This window comes from Lynx rufus, unplaced genomic scaffold (genome assembly GCF_022079265.1).
Source record: "Lynx rufus isolate CCGP_SWC_20201006 ecotype Redwood Valley unplaced genomic scaffold, mLynRuf1.p SCAF_3, whole genome shotgun sequence".
Classification (NCBI taxonomy): Eukaryota; Metazoa; Chordata; class Mammalia; order Carnivora; family Felidae; genus Lynx; species Lynx rufus.
In genome coordinates this window covers 89,463,282-89,480,773 of record NW_025814845.1, presented here as the reverse complement: position 1 = coordinate 89,480,773, position 17,492 = coordinate 89,463,282, and the positions used below count along the sequence as shown (strand labels likewise).

General features: G+C 42.2%; 1 protein-coding gene across 1 annotated transcript in view; it reads left to right on the top strand.

Moving 5' to 3' along the window:
* The first annotated feature begins 2,491 nt into the window (after window positions 1-2,491).
* The window catches only part of ELOVL6 (ELOVL fatty acid elongase 6), a 143,888-nt gene continuing 128,887 nt past the window's right edge, over window positions 2,492-17,492 (top strand). Inside the window, exons 1-2 of the mRNA XM_047091365.1 lie at window positions 2,492-2,570; window positions 3,265-3,385. Of these exons, the coding sequence (XP_046947321.1) occupies window positions 3,297-3,385 (89 nt within the window). The 5' untranslated portion in view covers window positions 2,492-2,570; window positions 3,265-3,296. The remainder of the gene's footprint in view (window positions 2,571-3,264; window positions 3,386-17,492) is intronic.

The following is a 17,492-nucleotide window of genomic DNA, read 5'->3' as shown; positions in this document are numbered from 1 at the left end:
AGGTTTTCCAGACTTGGCGTGTCTGTCTCTTTAGCCTGGCAGTTACTCTTAATTTATAACCTGGAGATACACCAGCCTTTTGCCCTTAAACCTGCACACTCATTCCTTACCCCAGGTCCTTTGTACTTGCTCTTGCTTCTTACAACCTGCTGTGAGAGGTGGCTGCCTCTGTCATTTTGGTTTCAATTCAAAGGCACCTCCTCTGTGAGGCCTAAAGAGCTTAAATGAGCATTTCCACCCCTTCACATCATACTGATTTATTTTCATCTTAGCACTTCACTCTACATGAAATTGTTCTGTCTTCCCCTCTGAAATGTGAGCTCCGAAAGAGCAAGAGCCCTATCTCTTTTCTTCTCCACTGAGTCTCAAGAGCTCAGAAGAGCGCAGTCTCGAGGAATATCCGGTGAATAAATGGTCAGAGGATGAATGGGTTTAAAATGATCAGAGAGGTGGCCAAATTGCTTTCCAGAAAGAGTCGCCAGTTGTTACTGTCACTGACAGTGCCTGAAAACCCTGGAAGAGCACCACTTAGTACTATCGAGCATTTATCATTTTTTCTAATTGTCCATTTTAAAGGTAAAAAATGGGGAACTATCTCCTTTTTTGGAGTAATTTTTCTTTAGACACTGTTAAGAACAAATCAGATATTTGTTTCTAACATAACCTCATATGCATCTTTGAAAAATAAACAGGCGATAAAAACTGTTATTTAAGTAAGAAAGATAGTAAATGAGAATTTTTCATACTGGTTGGAAATTGATGTCATGACTAGTAAGAGTATGGAACTTGAAAAGTCAATCTTTTTAAGACAAAAAAGACTTATCCTTGCAATATGCAATAAAACGTTTGCTGGAATTTGATTCCTTTCTCACTTCCCTCCTTTTTTTCATTTATTTAATCAACAATTGAGTCACCTTACAAATATTTATTGATTGCTCACAGTCCCAGGTACTAGTAAAATCTTTATCTCTCACCCATCTTCTAGGTCAATGTCTCCAAGCTTTTTGGCCTGGGCTTTATTTTTATTTATTTATTTTTAAAGTTTTATTTGTGTTTGAGAGAGCACAAGCTGGGGGGGGGGGGGCGCAGAGAGAGGGGGACAGAAGATCCCAAGCCAGGTTCTCCCTGACAGCAGTGAGCATGGTGTGGAGCTTGAACTCAGGAAGGTCACGACCTTAGCCCAAGTCCCAAGCACAACGGAATCACACAAGTGCCCCCTGGGCTTTATTTCTAAATTCACTCTGACTTATACTGCATAAATATCTGGAATGACAACTCTTAAATGGAGATATGAGGAAAGTCTATACATGAAATCTATGGGAGGATCAACTTATAAATTAATTTGCTAATCAACCAGTCTAGCTCTTTGATTTACATAATATTGTACTGGATTTTTACCCTTTTTTTTTTTAATGTTTTATTTATTTTTCAGAGAGAGAGAGCACGAGTGGGGGAGAGGCAGAGAGAGGGAGACACAGAATCTGAAGCAGGCTCCAGGCTCTGAGCTGTCAGCACAGAGCCCAAAGTGGGGCTCGAACTCATGAACTGTGAGATCATGACCTGAGCTGAAGTCAAATGTTAACCGACTGAGCCACCCAGGTGCCCCAATTGTACTGGATTTTTACAATTCTTTCCTTAATTTCTTATTATACCTTGCTCTTTAAAAAAAAATTTTTTTTAACGTTTATTTATTTTTGAGACAGAGAGAGACAGAGCATGAACGGGGGAGGGTCGGAGAGAGGGAGACACAGAATCTGAAACAGGCTCCAGGCTCTGAGCTGTCAGCACAGAGCCTGACGCGGGGCTCGAACTCACGGACCGTGAGATCATGACCTGAGCCGAAGTCGGCCGCCCAACCGACTGAGCCACCCAGGCGCCCCTACCTTGCTCTTTTACAGATATTTCTCCCAGTTCCCACTTTTCAGACATTCCAAGCAACCTGACTTTGAATGAAAATAGTCTCTCCTTAGACTAGAGGTGTGGTGGGGAAATTGTGCGCCAGAAGAAGGGAATTTTCTTCTTGGTCCTAATGTCCAACTAATTTTTAAAGCATAGGTTCCTTATTATATTTTAAGCTTACAATTACATTCATAGATTAATTATTAGATACCTCCATGTCTCATGTGTCTCATTTTTCCAAACTTGTGGAGAATAAGTGGAGGGATGGACTGAGTAGAAACTCCTTTTCCTTCCGAAAAGAAAGAGGGGATGTAGATAGACGCTGAGTTTAGGACATGGCAGTGAGCCTGGGGGTTCAGTAGGGGGTCAACATTACACTTAGCCTTCCCCTCAACACGATTCTGTTGCATCTGTATAAAACGAAATTTCTCAGGCATACAAATGAAGTTTTTGCATTGGACCAGTAGGTCTAGTTCTTCTATCTGCTAACTTCCTTACCCCCTTTGTCTCAGTTCATTAACTGTACCTCTCCCCGAACCTAACTCTTCCACTTACCCTCTCTCCCTCTTCCGGCTACTAGTCACTCTCCACTTTCCACCCCTTCATCCTCCGCATCCCCAGCCCGCTGGTGATTGAGCAGAGCTCTGCGGGCTGCCGCGCCGCGGGTTTAGGTGAGTCAAAGCCGCGGGTGGGGGACCCCGGGGGTACGGCAGGAGCAAGGAGGTGGGAAGCGCATTCCTTTCACGTGTGATCTCAGCGCAAACCTGCCTGGAGTTCTGCTGGCGAGACAGCCGGCAGGTTTTACTATTTCTTTCTCATTTAGTAGCCAAGCTCGCGGGTCCGCGCGCCTAGGGGCTGCGCCCCGCACGCGGAAACTACACTCAAAGGCCAGGCTAGGCTGCCCACGAGGTTGGGACTGGGAATTGTGGATGACCTCGAGGCGACTTCCTCCTCGGCGCCCTTCCTCCACGCCCCTAGGCACCTTCGCGTCAGCAAAACACCCCCTCAGGCCGAGAGGTCTCGCTCTCTCTCGCTAAGGGTTAATTTTCCGATCGCGCGAGGGGGAGGAGATTTCCCTGTAGACAAGTAGAAAGGGTGATGGACAAACGTGCGGGCACTAAGACCGCAAGGCAGTCATTTCCTCCGACGGTGGATGCGGACGCCGGGAGGAGGAGAACCCCAGAGCTAGGAGCTGGGAGCCGTGGCACAGGCAATGCTCAACCCTGGATGTAGCTGAGAGAGGCTGAGAGAGGCCGGCCGCCGGAGACCCAGCGGCGAGGGGAAAACCTAGGGGGGGTGGGTGGGGAAAATCCACAGGAGAGCACTCGAAATCAAGCGCTTTACAGATTATTTTATTTTGTGTAGAGAGCACGTAGCGACTCCGAAGATCAGCCCCAATGAACATGTCAGTGTTGACTTTACAAGAATATGAATTCGAAAAGCAGTTCAACGAGAATGAAGCCATCCAGTGGATGCAGGAAAACTGGTAGGTGATGCTTTCGCGTGATACTCTTCCCGGGAGCCCTGCGCGTCCCCGCTGTGTGCCTTAATGTCGGTATTTTCTGTCCGGGGCGTGAATGGAGCGATGAATCGCGGGCAGCAGAGAGGTGGTGGCTGAGTTCTCCGGTCTCCCGGGTGCAGGAGCCACTGGGGCTGCATGAAGCGCGTGGGTCTGTGAGTGCCCCTGTGTGAACCGTCGCTACACATACATCTTTAACAGATTATATAACGTAGATCATACATGTGTGTGTATAGAGTAGATGTCTGCGCGACTGGGAAGGCGGGAGAGATGCCACAGTCCAGATTCCCTACCTGTGCAACCTTCTGGTTTTCACCTAGCTTTGGATTTTCTCGCTTGGCCTCCAGCAAGCTGAGTGTGAAAGGCAGTGAAGGAAGGACCCGATCTCCTGCTCCGTTTAACCCTCTCTCGCCTGCGCGCTCTAGTCCTCGCCCTCTCCCCATCCCTCGTGTCCTTCCTTTCTCCTTGCAGACCTCCTACTTCATTGCCCTACTCTCTACCGCTCCCTGGCCGGATTTCTCCTTTCCTGGACCCCTTTCCCGGCGCGGATCCCTTTCCGGTTTCATTAAGAGGCGGGGGCGACGGGGGGGGAGGGGACAATGAAAACGGTAATAAAAATGAATGAACCCCAGCGAGTGGAGCCACGCCATTATTAAGTTTCTGTTTTACGGAAACGCCTTTTGGACACACTCCGTTCTAATTCAGTAGGAAGCTGTTGACTGGAGTTGAGACACAGATTAAAAACCCCTCGGTCCGCAGAGTCCTTGGGGGCCTTTCCCCAGAAAAAACTTCCAATAGGGAAAGAGTCTTTCTTGTTTACTGTTTCCTCCGCCAGTCCTTTTGAAAATCCCAGTGTGGGAGACGATCCTATGTCACCTTGCAATATTTAACAGGGGAGGGTGTGTTCATCTCGCTTCTTCCTTGTAGACCGAGCTCCTGTGGCAGACATTCCCTTCCTCCCTATAAACCTGGGTCTGGCTATCAGTAAAGTGCAAGCTCAACGCACCCCGGAGCTGGGCAGTGGCCTGCAGCCTCCTGGGTGCTCGATGGGAGGGTCGGGCGGAGAGGCTCTTCGGCGCCAAGGGATCTCGCCCGCCGCCGCGTGCTCTAGCGCGCGTGCCCCGCGCGGTCTCGACCGGCCTTCCCTCCCCCATCTCCTCAATGGGAAACCAGAGACGCCGGCGCGCCGGGGGGTCAGGGCTGGCTGGTGCTGTAGGAGGGGGTGCCGCGGGCCGGAGCTGGTGGAGGGAGGTTCAACTTCCTTTACTCCGGTCCCCAGGAGTTGCGACTGGCCCCGGGAGGCTGGGCCGCCGCGCCCCCCTCCTCCCGCCCCGCGGGCCCACCCGAGGCCCGCTGGCCATTTGCGGCTGCAGGCGTGCGGAGCCCGCCCCCTGCGCCCAGCGCGCCGGCTGGGCCCGGCCCGTTGGGGACGAGCGTGGAGGGCCCGGAGCACCCACACCCGCTGCGGCTTGGCTGGGGGACTGCACAGGGTGCGGGGCGTGAGGGGGTCCGAGGGCCGCGTCTGGCCAGACCCGGAAGCCAGCTGGGGGACACGATCTTCTCGGAAGCCCAGGAAGTGCGGCAGGCACTTGGGGCGCTGGGCTGGAGCCCCTCCTGGGCCGGCGAGGCCGGAGAGCACCGAAGATGGGTCCGGAAGGTGGTTGAACACCGGGGAGGCTCGATTCTGTAGGAGTGCAGACACTGAAGGGTCTTGGCGCCTGGGAAGCCACCCCCTCTCGGCCTCGGCGGCCTGGGGACCTTCTCCGGAGGCACTTCCTCCTCCAGCGTTGAGGGTGGCGCGGAAGGCGGGGCGGGGGCGGGGGCCCGAGGCCGCAGGCGCTGGAAGCTGCGCCGCGGGGCAGCTGAGGGGCCGGGTCTTCTCTGCAGCTGTTTGTCATGTTCTCTTGCCACACCACTCGAGCGCATCTTCTTCCCCCATTAGCGCTGTGTGCTCTGTTTTCCAGTCCGCCTTGTCTCCTACTTGCTGCACCTTTATTGAACCTGCCTATCTGGAGCCGGCGTCCCCTCGCAGTGGCTGCCCCCATTCCCGGTGGGCCAGCCCTCCCTTGCACCACAGCGGTGGATATTGCCTCTTATTTACTGGTTGCCTTTTCTCTGAGGCCACTTTCTGTTGCTTCTCCAGGTAACCATTTCCCGCCTCTTCTTTCCATTCACTCAACAAGTACACACTGAACCAGACAGGGCCTAGCCCTCCCCGGAACTGAAAATGGCAAAAATGCGCCAAGCTGTTTTCTCCTGTTGAGTCTTGACCACGGTTTTCTTACAGCTTTTTACAGACCTTTCTAATGGCAACATCTTTCCTGGCTCTTACTTATATACATGAATATTTGCGAGTATGTCTGTGCCTTCTCTGTGCCTCATCAGCTCTTTAGGGCATGGTTCTTGTCCCATTCCACTCGTGATTATACGGAGCACGTTGAAGAGTGCTTCGTACGACGCAGATGCTGGAGAAAATGCTTATCCAGTGAGTTAAAATGATGATTGGTGCCCATTTTATTGCCAGCACTACCTGTTAATACCTGAAGCTTAACAGGTTTGGTCTTCCCACTGCATTTGAATACTGCATCCTAGTCCTATATTGGGATTTTTCCGTTCCTTTTTCTTGGTTGACCCTATGTTCTTGGCTTGCATATTGCAGTCAAAAATCCTGCTAGCTGTTACTCTTTCCTTGCACGTCTACCTGACCTTAATTGTCTTGCTATCTCCTTTTACCCCAGAGGGTGTGCATTTCTCCCAATATCATAGGGGCCCAATTTTATAAGCCCTCCTCACCAAAATCCCAACCGCAAAAATGTCTTGAACAAGGTGTGTAAGAAAATGATTTTCTTTTCATTTCCCTTGTTAATAGAAGGGAGCTCTATAACCAAGGCTTAGACCCTCTTGGGGCTAGAGGAAGTTTAGGAAACCAGAGCCTTATCTTTTCCAGGACTCAAAATGGCTTGAAATAGTTTCTGGAGGAAACACACAATGTTGTGAAACATCTACTCTGTCTTTTGAGCAATCATTTGCACTTGTCCTTAAAATGTCTTAGACGTAGCCTCAAACAAATCTTATTAATTTCTAGATTTAGAACTTATCTCTCAAAAATGAGCTACATGGTCTTTTGAAGAATTATGAGAAAGGCCAGGCGTGCTGTTTTGTCAGTATGCTGTCTACACTACTTAGTATTATTTAAAAGGAGCTTAAATAAACCCTATTCATTACCTTAATACATACTAATGTTATGATCCCCTTATTTTTGGAGTGGTACTTGTATAAACACCAAACTGTTCAATTGTGGCAAGTTTATCAAGTTTATTTATTGCTGCTTTTTACAAATTATTAACCCTATAGTCGTCTTAAACACAGGATAAATAGTATAGACCTTTTTAATTTTCTAGCAGATAGTTTCATGTATAATAAATTAGATAAGCAATTGAAATGCAAAGTAATAAATATATTTCCCTTGGAGAATCATCCTGAAACCTCATCTTGAAACTACATGTCAAGTTAAAAATTCCGTGGGTAATATTATCTGGTAGATGATATTTTATTAGACGAGGTAGAGGTAGAGCAAAATGCATGCTTTTAGCCTCAATAGCATTTTTGACTTCCAATTTTACACTGAAAAGCCCTGTGATTTTACAACATTGAAAAGAAAGGCATTTTGTTCCTTAATGAGATGTCTGGACTTTACCTGTTATTTTCACTAATAGCTGATTTAATTTATAAGTGCTGCTTGCAAGGAAGCGAAATCACATGGTGACTGGTAAGGCAAGGCGACATAAAAATTCATTGAGTGAGAAGGGCAGCTGGGCTCTGCCTTCTCTTTCAGCAGCCTGCCAGGTTTGTGCTAACAGCGGTGGATGCTAGTTGCTCCAGTTGTAATTGTCTGGCCAATGATGATTATCTTCTGATGTCGGCTGACACGGTGTTCACCAATAGGAAAGCAGGAGGCCTGTGCTGACTGCTGTAACATTATGGATGTGAGGTGACGTCATCACAGGCCTTGCCTAGAACCTCATGAAACCCTCCCCCGCTCCCCTTTGGCATCTTTCACACATCCAGCCTTTCACTGCTTTGTATATTTTTCTGACTTTCTCCTTTCCACTCCCCCCACGGTGGCGTTGGTTATAAGGCCTTTATTGTTTATATTTTGTGTTTTGTATTTTAGGATCTATAAGATAGTGTAGGCAATTTTAGGATTCAGTATTTAAGAAAACCTTTGTATCTACAAATTGGTTTTTACTAAGGAAAAAAAATGAGAAGAAACACTATTTAAAAGGAATTGTACATCTATACCTTCTTATATGTGAGGTTTAGAAAGTAACGTGACGGACAATTTATGTATTAAAGAACATAAAAATATTGTAAGCCTGTGTGTGAGTATATTACTCAAAACAGCATCATGTCTGTCAAACTTCTAAAATGCAGGCATAGGATTAAGCTGTTGTTTTTTTCTGTAGTGACAACTGTTCTGCATCAATCCCTAGAATCCTTGAGATGTTCTGTATTCATTTATAAGAAAAATGACTGGAGAATACTGCAGTCTACTCCCATGAAACAGGAAAGGCCAGAGTCTCATTTAATCTGCCACTACAGCAAATACAAATTTGGTCAGCTATCTAGGAAAATACTATGTCCACATAATACTCCTGCTTCCTTCCACTTTGGGGAATCACAGCTCATATTAGCCTTAGGATTGAGAAGTCCTAAGTGTGAGGAATTTAGCATGTCATTCAATAAACTTTAGAAAGCACTGGGATATTGGCCTAATATTTACTAGGTTAAGAATGAGAGGACTGAGGGTCGCCTGGGTGGCTCAGTTGGTTAACTGACTGGGGCTCAGGTCACAGTCTCACAGTTCATGGGTTCGAGCTCCGAGTCAGGCTCTGTGCTGACAGCTCGGAGCCTGGAGCCTGCAGCCTGCTTCAGATTCTGTGTCTCCCTCTCACTCTGCCCCTCCCCTGTTTGCGCTTTCTCTTTCTCCAAAATAAATAAACATTAAAAAATATTAAAAAAAAAAAAAAAAAAGAATGAGAAGTCTGAGAAAATGCACAGAGAAGAGAAATATGACCTACTTTACAGTGTTAGAAAGTAATGAAATATGTGGGAACTGTGATCTGAAGTTTCATGTGTCTTTTTAAAAATGTTGTATTTTCATGCAGTCTTAAACACCAAAGTGTTTTAGGATTCCCAGGGATAATGGAAATTATTTTATGATCATATTATCCATCTCTATATTAGCATTAGTTGTAAATGATGTAAAATTTTTACTTAAGGCCTTTTGTTAAATTTTGTGAAGAAGGCTTGTTGCTTGTTGCTTTTGATGTTAGATGATGATAATTCTAAAGGTATCAGGATCCTATTGTCATTTACCTCCAAAGTCAACTCACTCCAGATCTAAGAGTTGCTTTGCATACTTCCTTAAGAGAAGATTCTTTCAAGTTAGACCCTGGAGAAGCTGGTGGAGGGCGGGGAAGGGTGTGTGAATACTTAGGATGGCATAAAATAAGCATCCAATCAGTCTTTAGCCAACAAAGCAAAATGGAGCGTGGTACTATTCAGTTAATTCAAGAATTCATCTTTGCTTCAATGATCTGCACATTTTAGGTCTCAGTGTTTTCTGAAATGATCTAAACATTATCTCAGTGATCCACTTATTGTTCATGTATGGACCTAGGTGAGCTGAGCTGCCCTTTATTACTAAGAAGCGGACAAAAGTCCACAAATTTTCCTTTAGCTATTTACCTTTTCTTGTTCAATGTTCTAGTCCCTACCTTCAAATCTGCCTGCCTCCATTAACTTTCTACCGGCCTTTGTTAAAAGAGCACAGGCATTTACTTAGAAAAGTTACTACCTATACCACAGATATCATTTCTATTGATAACCTTAGAAACATCTGAACAAAAATGTAACATAGCTTTGTTGAAACGTTAAGGCTCATAACTTTGTCCTCTATCTATATTCTGATTGTGTGTGTAGACAGGCGGGTACAAATGGGTAACTTTTGGCAGTTACTCAGAGCTTAAATAGCATCCCTAATTATATGTAACTTTCAACAATTTTATTTTAGAAATAGATTAGTCCTTTTTAAAAACATTATTGCTCTAGAGTCAAAAATGAATTTGTAGTTTTAAGCTTGTTGAGCAAAAACCATTCCAAAGCATTGGGTCCATGTGAGTTCTCTTATGTTCAGGCTTCTGTGTTTTTCCTGATTCATTTCTGTACTGAGCACTCACAGTTTTCAGTTTTAGGGTTCTTTATCCTAGTATATTGGAATGACAAATATTTTTAGGAAAAACTTCTGTTTAATCAGTCACTCACAGTGATTTTTCTAAAATTTAACTTTAAGGCTGTCTGCCCCCCAAAATGTACACGTGAAAATGATTTAAACTTACTTTCCTGAGATAAATAAGGCATGCTGATTACAAGCAGTTTTGCTGGATGGGTACTCATACACTTTTCTAAAACTTTTATTTCCTTCAGAATTTCCCATTTTAGTATTTTTCCTTCTCAAGATTTTATAGCTAATTGCAAAATGATAAGGGGAATAGCACTGATAGAATGTATTTTGGGAGAGGGGGCCTCATAGTTTTTACTTAGGTTTAGGATCACATATTTTAAGTGAAATAGGTGTAACTCCATTTTTTAAAGATAAATTTCGAATGTTTTAGCTCAACCCTTAATTTTATTAACACTCATTCTTGGAGCTAATGTTTTAGTTCTTTATTTGATCCTTTGAGTTCTAAGACTGAATTTTTGAATTGACTATCCCTTAACTCTTAAGGAACAGTATACATCTTTCTTTTAAGACTGTTGAAAAGACCCATGAAATGCATGGTTATTATATATCTTTGTTAAGAAAATATAGGCATTTACCTACAAAAGTGCACACATACATAAAGATACTAAAGTGACTTTCAAAATATGAAACCTGATAGCCCATTATAGACCATTTCTTTTCTGTTTTTTGGTATTCGAAGAGCATCTTGCTCACCTAGACCTACTTTTAGACTTTGCTGCAAAATAGGTGCCAATTTAATTGACTTTGGCAATGTTTTTTTTTTTAAACTAGTTAAATAATACGATTTTAATAAGCATTTTAAAACTGCAAAAATGGAACATTTAGTACTTGGACTTACCCCAATTATTAATAAATTTTTAAAAATCTTCATATAGTTTACGATAGCCACAACCTTCAAGGTTTTCTGCCCAGTCATTCCTTCTACTCATCAGGTGTTGTTAATAAAACGTAAAAAAAAATTTAAGATCCTAGGCCCACTCTAACTGGGGTAATTGACTTTTTCAGGTGTAGTGAGTTCAGTGGAACTAAATGCTTTGAAGTTGAGAATTTTATGATCTTGTTTTAGGAGGCTCGATGGGGGAAAAAAAGGGCTAGATGAAAAGGGTTACTCCAGAAACCTTTTTTTTTTTTTAAATGCGTGAGGCTTCTATTGAAGTCTTTGGGTGTGTTAAGCATTTAAAAGCTTAACTAGCAGTGGTTATCATTACAATAAGAGGGAAGGAAGCCCAGTAAAGGGACTTTAAATATCCAGGTCTGTAGTTGCCTCTCAATTTTATGACTGTTCGACAGACTTGATTTAAAGATCTTTAAAAAGTAAGGTAGATTTTCTTTATTCTCAAGTAATGATCCTAATAGTTGATACATAGTTGTTTACTAATTGCAAGTATTCTTTTAAAATGTTTTGCATATGTTAACTGTTCCATCCTCCCAACCACCCTTTGATGTATTATCTTTTTGATTTTTTTTACAACAGGAAATGAGGCTCAGTGTGCTTATACAAGTTGAGATTTGCACGTAGGGTTAAAAAGAGAAGAAATGGGCTCCAGCCCCACTGAAGAGTTTGTCACTGAGGCCTCAATCATCCCCTTATTTGAACTCAATAAGTAACGCACTTGAAAACTTGCAGCACTGTAAACATGTCAGGAACTTGTGGTTTTAGTCAATGATCTCCCAAGTGCCTCTTAGCTTCTAAATCCTGAACACATAAGGCCAGAATACGAAAACACCTATAAATGTTGTAATGAGCATAATGAACATAAACTATATAGATAAATAAATAATTTAATCATTAAGAAATATTTCCTGAACGTTACTTGTTCAGCTAGCAACACTTTTATAAGTGGAGAAAGCCTGTCACCTTTATCGATGTTCCTATCCTAAAATAGTCCAATCTTGTCTCAAACTATGACACACAGATTTGGAACCTTTCTTATAAAGCATGCTTTCTGTCTGGTTCTCTTCCATGAGACTCATACTCTCTCAGCTTGGTTCTAGACTCTGGGAGTCTGTTTCCACCTGCCGCTGCCTCCAGCCATGCTTTCTTCCAGGCAGATTTTTGTAGCTATTGGTAAAGAGCCACCCAGTGTGGACAGAGGAAGAAAAAAAAATGTGTGGGTCAGGGATGGCCTTATTCTTCGAGGTCAGTTCCTGCAGTGTGAGGAAGTAAAGAGTACATTTATTTGTTTTGCTTATGAGTTTTAAATTCTTTATCTCATTCTAAAGTGAGAAATATGGGAAAAAGAAATGAAATCATTAGAAAATGTAAAGATGCAGGAAATAAAACATCTTTAATTCTTATCCAGAGGCATCCACTGTTGTTTTGCCACATTTCCTCCAGCCTTGTTTCCAAGTTTTTTACATACTTTAAATGATTCAGTACTTAGCATTGGCAGACTGAGTTTCTTATTATGTGCCAGGGACTGTGCTGGGCGCTTATATTTACATATCATCTCATTACAAATTTTTATGTTGCTTATGTCCCTCTTAAATTATAAACATCTCACTGAAACCTCCATAAGTACATTTTCCAGTGGCAACTTAATATTTTATTGTTTGAGCTTCAGTTAATTTAGATAACCATTGCCTTATTGTTGAACATGTTAAGTTTCTAGTATTTTGCTGTTAGAACTAGTGCTCTGATTATATATTAATTTTTTTTACTTATCTGATAATTTTCTTTGTATAAATCTAAACTATAGCATCCAGGGGAATTACTCTTTTTAAGGTTCAAGATACCTAGAGCCTGGCTGATGTCTAGAAAAGTTGAATCAATTTACACTCCAGCAAGGAAGAACAGTTTTCACATCTTTCTTAGCACCGAAGATGATCACCTTTAAAAAATCTTTGATAAGTTAATATAAAATGTGATGTCCCATTGCTTTAATTTATATTTCTTTTATTTCTATCGAGTTTCAAAAATTTTATTTGGGTTTATTTTCCATTTGCTTTTGTAAATTATCTGTACCAGGCCTTTCCTGGTTAACTATTGTTTGCTTACACTTGGGATATATTAAGGATATTAGCTTTTGTCCAGCATGACTACTTGGTTGTGAATAATTTCTTCTCTAGAGTGACTTCTGTGACCCTAGTACACTAAATTTCCATAGCTGGGAACAGATCTAACAACTACTTTAGTATATGAAATAGAAATGTATTTTCCATCACACTCTGAATTAAGGGAAACAACTGTGCTGATCTCTTTATAATAACCTGTAAGTCAACAGCCCCAGGGAGGAAGGGAGAGAGGAGAGAAGACTGGGAGACTGGGCTCCTGTTCAATGTGGAGAGAGAAGGAGTAGTCTCTTGGACTTCCTGCTAATTTTTGGACTCTCTTATTTGCATTTATTTTTCAGTTTTCCACAGGTGTGGTGATGAGTATCCACTGTGGTATTATAGTGTGGTGGTTAAGCACATTGACTCTGGAACCAGTGTATGTATCTGTGTTCAAGCCCTACTTTTGAACCACTTAGCAGCCGAGTGGCCATCTTATTAGCAGATTAATTAGCACCTCTGCTTCAGTTCCCTCATCTCTAAATTGGGAGATGATAATAGCATTAGTATTGGGGGTGATAATGATGGAATCTACTTTAGCAGGTTGTGAGAATTAGACAATTTATTATACCTTAAGCCCTTAGAACAGTGTCCAGGACTGTATGTGATATTTAGTATACCTTTATTGTTGTCTGCACCACAGACTCTATGGGATCAAAAGGGAAAAAGAAGTCATAATTAAATTCCTGTATAACTGAGGTAACCCGAAATGGCTGTGCAATCAGTCCTCCGAATATGACAAAAAAGCCCATTACCTGGGAGCCACTACCAAGGTAGAGGCATTGAGGGAAAAAAGAAGAAAAAATGACATCAACTTTGCTATCAAGAAATCTGTAATTTGAAAGATCCCAGCAAGAGAAAACATTGTTAATATATATGTGGTTTAAAAAAAAAGTGTGGAGGCCAACTCTACCATAAATGTTTGGAACTTTTCAGAAGCTATGCTTTATCTTCAATCACATGTAACAGTGTGAAATACAGGCAGTCCTCGTAACAGGCACTGATTACTAATTTCTTTCCTATAAAACACCTGAGATTATCTCATTTAATAATTTATTCATCGAAAGTGTGATAGTGTCTTTATTATGTTACACTAAAGGTAAAATCATTCCATATTAATAAGTGAAATGATAGTGGCTAAAAACGTTGGCATTATGAGCTTGCAAGTTTGTGCTTCAAGTAAGTCTTTTGTCCTTGCTCAATGATTTTTTTTTTTTTTAATTTCAATAAGAGAAGCATGGCTGTTTGGTTTCTTAGCAAAGTAAAATAAGCGAGCATCACACATCAATCTTCTTTTATGCACCTGAACGGCAGTGAGCTTGTGGTCGAGAAACTTAAGTGGAATCCTTTCTTTAAGGTTCCCAGTTTTCTCATTCTTGAGACAAGAAAGTCCATTAGAGGTTCTCAGGGGATGTGAGGATTTTACTTCCATGTGCTTATTCCTTCCTGTCTTAGCTTCAGTTGAAGGAGGTCATTGAGAGCACATGACTGCTTCTCAACCCTCAAACTGGACCTGGGCATTTGGAAGATTCTCCTTCCCCCACCCTTGTTTTTGAGATGTATGTTCTTCCCATTGTTCCCATACTAGACGCTACTTCAGGGACACAGCCTTGAGACAGGAATGTGTTGTTGAGACCATCCGGACTGTATTTGTGACTGAACCCTGTGAAGGCCTTTATACAAACTCTTAAGATTTGGCGGGCAGGTGTAGAGATCTTGTCTTGCAGCCTCTGAAGACAAGCCTCATACATAAATCCCCTTGTTTATTAAAACTGCCACCTACCAATCTGGAGTGATCTGCCTCTTTCTTCGGTCTCCATGCATAGAGGACCAGTTTGGAATTTCACCCGGAGAATTCCTGCAGTCACAAACCAATAGCTCCCCATCCAGGCCTGGAGTTCGCATTTGCAGTGGGCAGCTTATGTACCTCTCTTTGTGATGGCAGCACAGGTAAAGTGTGCCGTGCTGTTAGAGAGGTTTTATAACTAACCTCTAAGGTAATGATACTTAAGTTATAAGTGGACTGTCCCCCTGGGCCCCTGTCAACTATAGAGACATTCTTCTTTCAGACCTAGTGTTGCAGATTCTTGGAATTTGTGGTTTTGACAGTAGCAGTTATACGTGGAGAATGACCCAAGGGCCCAGGAAATGAAGCAATTTTTAAAAACTTTTCTGGGGTAGCTCAGTCGGTTAAGCATCCGACTTCGGCTCATGTCACGATCTCACAGTTCGTGAGTTTGAACCCCGCGTCAGGCTCTGTGCTGACAGCTCGGAGCCTGGAGACTGCTTTGGGTTCTGTGTCTCCCTCTCTCTCTCTCCCCTTCCCCAGCTCATGCTCGTACTCTGTCTCTGTCAAAAATAAACTTAAAAAAAAATTAAAAAAAAAAAAACTTTTCTGGGGTCAAATTTGAGAAGCATTTGTTTGTCAGAGCAGTTATGCTGTGCTCTCTCTTATTGTCCTGTAGGTAGGAATTCTCATGAAGAGTAGATACTATGTGGTCATGAAAAATGGCCCCACAAAGGAGTATAACACTTTGTACCGACATGAAAGTTAAGAGTAAGAGGTCTAGGAACATCATGATGCTTAATCAGAAAAAATAAATGGTTGTATGGAATTTTCTAGATTAAAGGAGTATTCTTCAAACTTTTTTGCATACATCCCTCTAAAAGAAGTTTCAAAAATGATGTACTGCCTGACACATTTAAATTTTTTCATTATAAGTTGAATTAAATTCTTAATAGAATAAATAAGGTGAGAATTAGCTAGTTAGAATAAATATTTTCTGATGTGCTGACAGGGTTACCTACTTTATTTAATAATGCACAGTGAATCTGAAATCACATAAACATTTTTCTAGATTGTTTTATTCAATTGATGGCTCCAAAAAACATGTCATATTCCACATAAAAAGAATCAATGGCACTAACCATTATTGTTGCTGGTTGTTCTGAATTCAGAACATTTCAATGTTCATTATGTAAAGGTTCTAAACAGAAGGGGAAAAACGGATAATATCTTTCTGCCTCATATCATTGTTCATTTTTACTTTTTTGGGGGGAGCTAGAAGGAAAGACCTAGGTAGGTTATCAAGTATCTTTTTAACTATATTTTCTTGACTGCAGAAAAGGTTATAGATAGCATTCCCACATGTGTTGTGGTCATTAAGACTAGTTTCCTAACTGGGGAAAGCAATTTCTTCTTAACTTGGTCATCCACTGTCAGAACCTGAGGACTTTCTTAAGAAGCCCCCTTCAGTCCATTCCACTGGGGTGGCTCTGATTGTTGAAGGCTGTTCTACATATTGACCTGAAAGTTGTGTCCCTCCATTATGCTTCTATTAGCCCTAGTGCTGACCCTACCTGTATTTAATAACCAAGTCCACATGACCATGGTGTATGCATTTGAAAATTGCTATTACTTCCTCTCTAGACTTTCTTTTCTAAGCCAATTCTCACATCATTTGCAGTCCACTCATAATCCACATGGATACTTCTGAGAAATCAAAAATTAAGACTCGCACACTTTTGGTTTGGACAATTAAATGTGGCCGACCAGTAGACTGCTAATAAATTTATTAAAATTGGGTACATATACATTAACATGAGCAAGTCTGTAATAGAGAATAATGGTGGAGGAAGAGGGAATTATAATTCTAATCCACTAGAATCCTTGTGGTCCTTTGGAACATTACAAAGCTTCTGTTTTGTACATGGCATTCTGGAGATTTTAAGGATTCTTATCAGAAAACCACCAGGGTTATCTTGAGTTGTGGTGGTTTTTGATTACTGCCCATACATTCACAGAAATACTTTTGCAGAAATACTTTTTTGAACCTGTATGTTGTGATTGCTGATATTGTTTGTGATTGCATCGTTTTGGTTGGTACTTCGTTCTTCTCTAATTCTTTGTAATTATTGAGTCGTTTTTCTACTGAAGAGGGTAGTTTGGGGTAAAAAAAGTTTGAGAACCATGCTGTGTCCTTGATCCTTAAGCAGGTATTTGGGCCAGACTCATTTGGAGGAGGTTGTTTCTCTTCAGAATACACATGTGCAGGCTTCATGTCAGGGATTCAGAATGAGTAGGTCTGTGGAGGGGCCCAGGTACTGTGACAAGACTCCCCAGGTAATTCTTACAATTGCCTTAGCAAGTACTGCTCTGTATGATGCTGACTCCATCCTACATTCTTTGGGTTTGTCTTCTCAGACCAGTGATTTCACAAACTGAACGTCTTCAGTTCCCCTGCTCTACTTCCTTTGTTACCTCCCTCGGGACAGGATGTCACTGTTCAACACCATTGTTTCCCTCCCCACAAGCCCTGTGTGGTCTGGCTCTTGGTTCCATTGCTCTTAGTTCACTGCCATGGCCACTATTCCTTCAGACCCCCACCTTACTTTTTGTTCCCTTACTCTATTCTCTTAGTCTTTCGAGACTAAGTTGCAGATCCCATCCTGTCACTCCTGTGGTACAAACCTTCAGTGGTTTCCCATGGTCTGTATGACAACTCCACATTGTTTCGATTGGTTTGAAAGGCCATTCAAATATGGGTCCAAATCACCTTCCTTCATCCCACACCTGTGTATTCAAATGCAAATTAAAAATCATTGGTCCTCCCCACCCATCAGAATCCATTCGGTCTTCCTTTGTGGTTTTCTGGCATTTGACTCATAAATAGATTAGTATTTTTTCTTCTAGCTTTGAAATCCATGCCTATCACA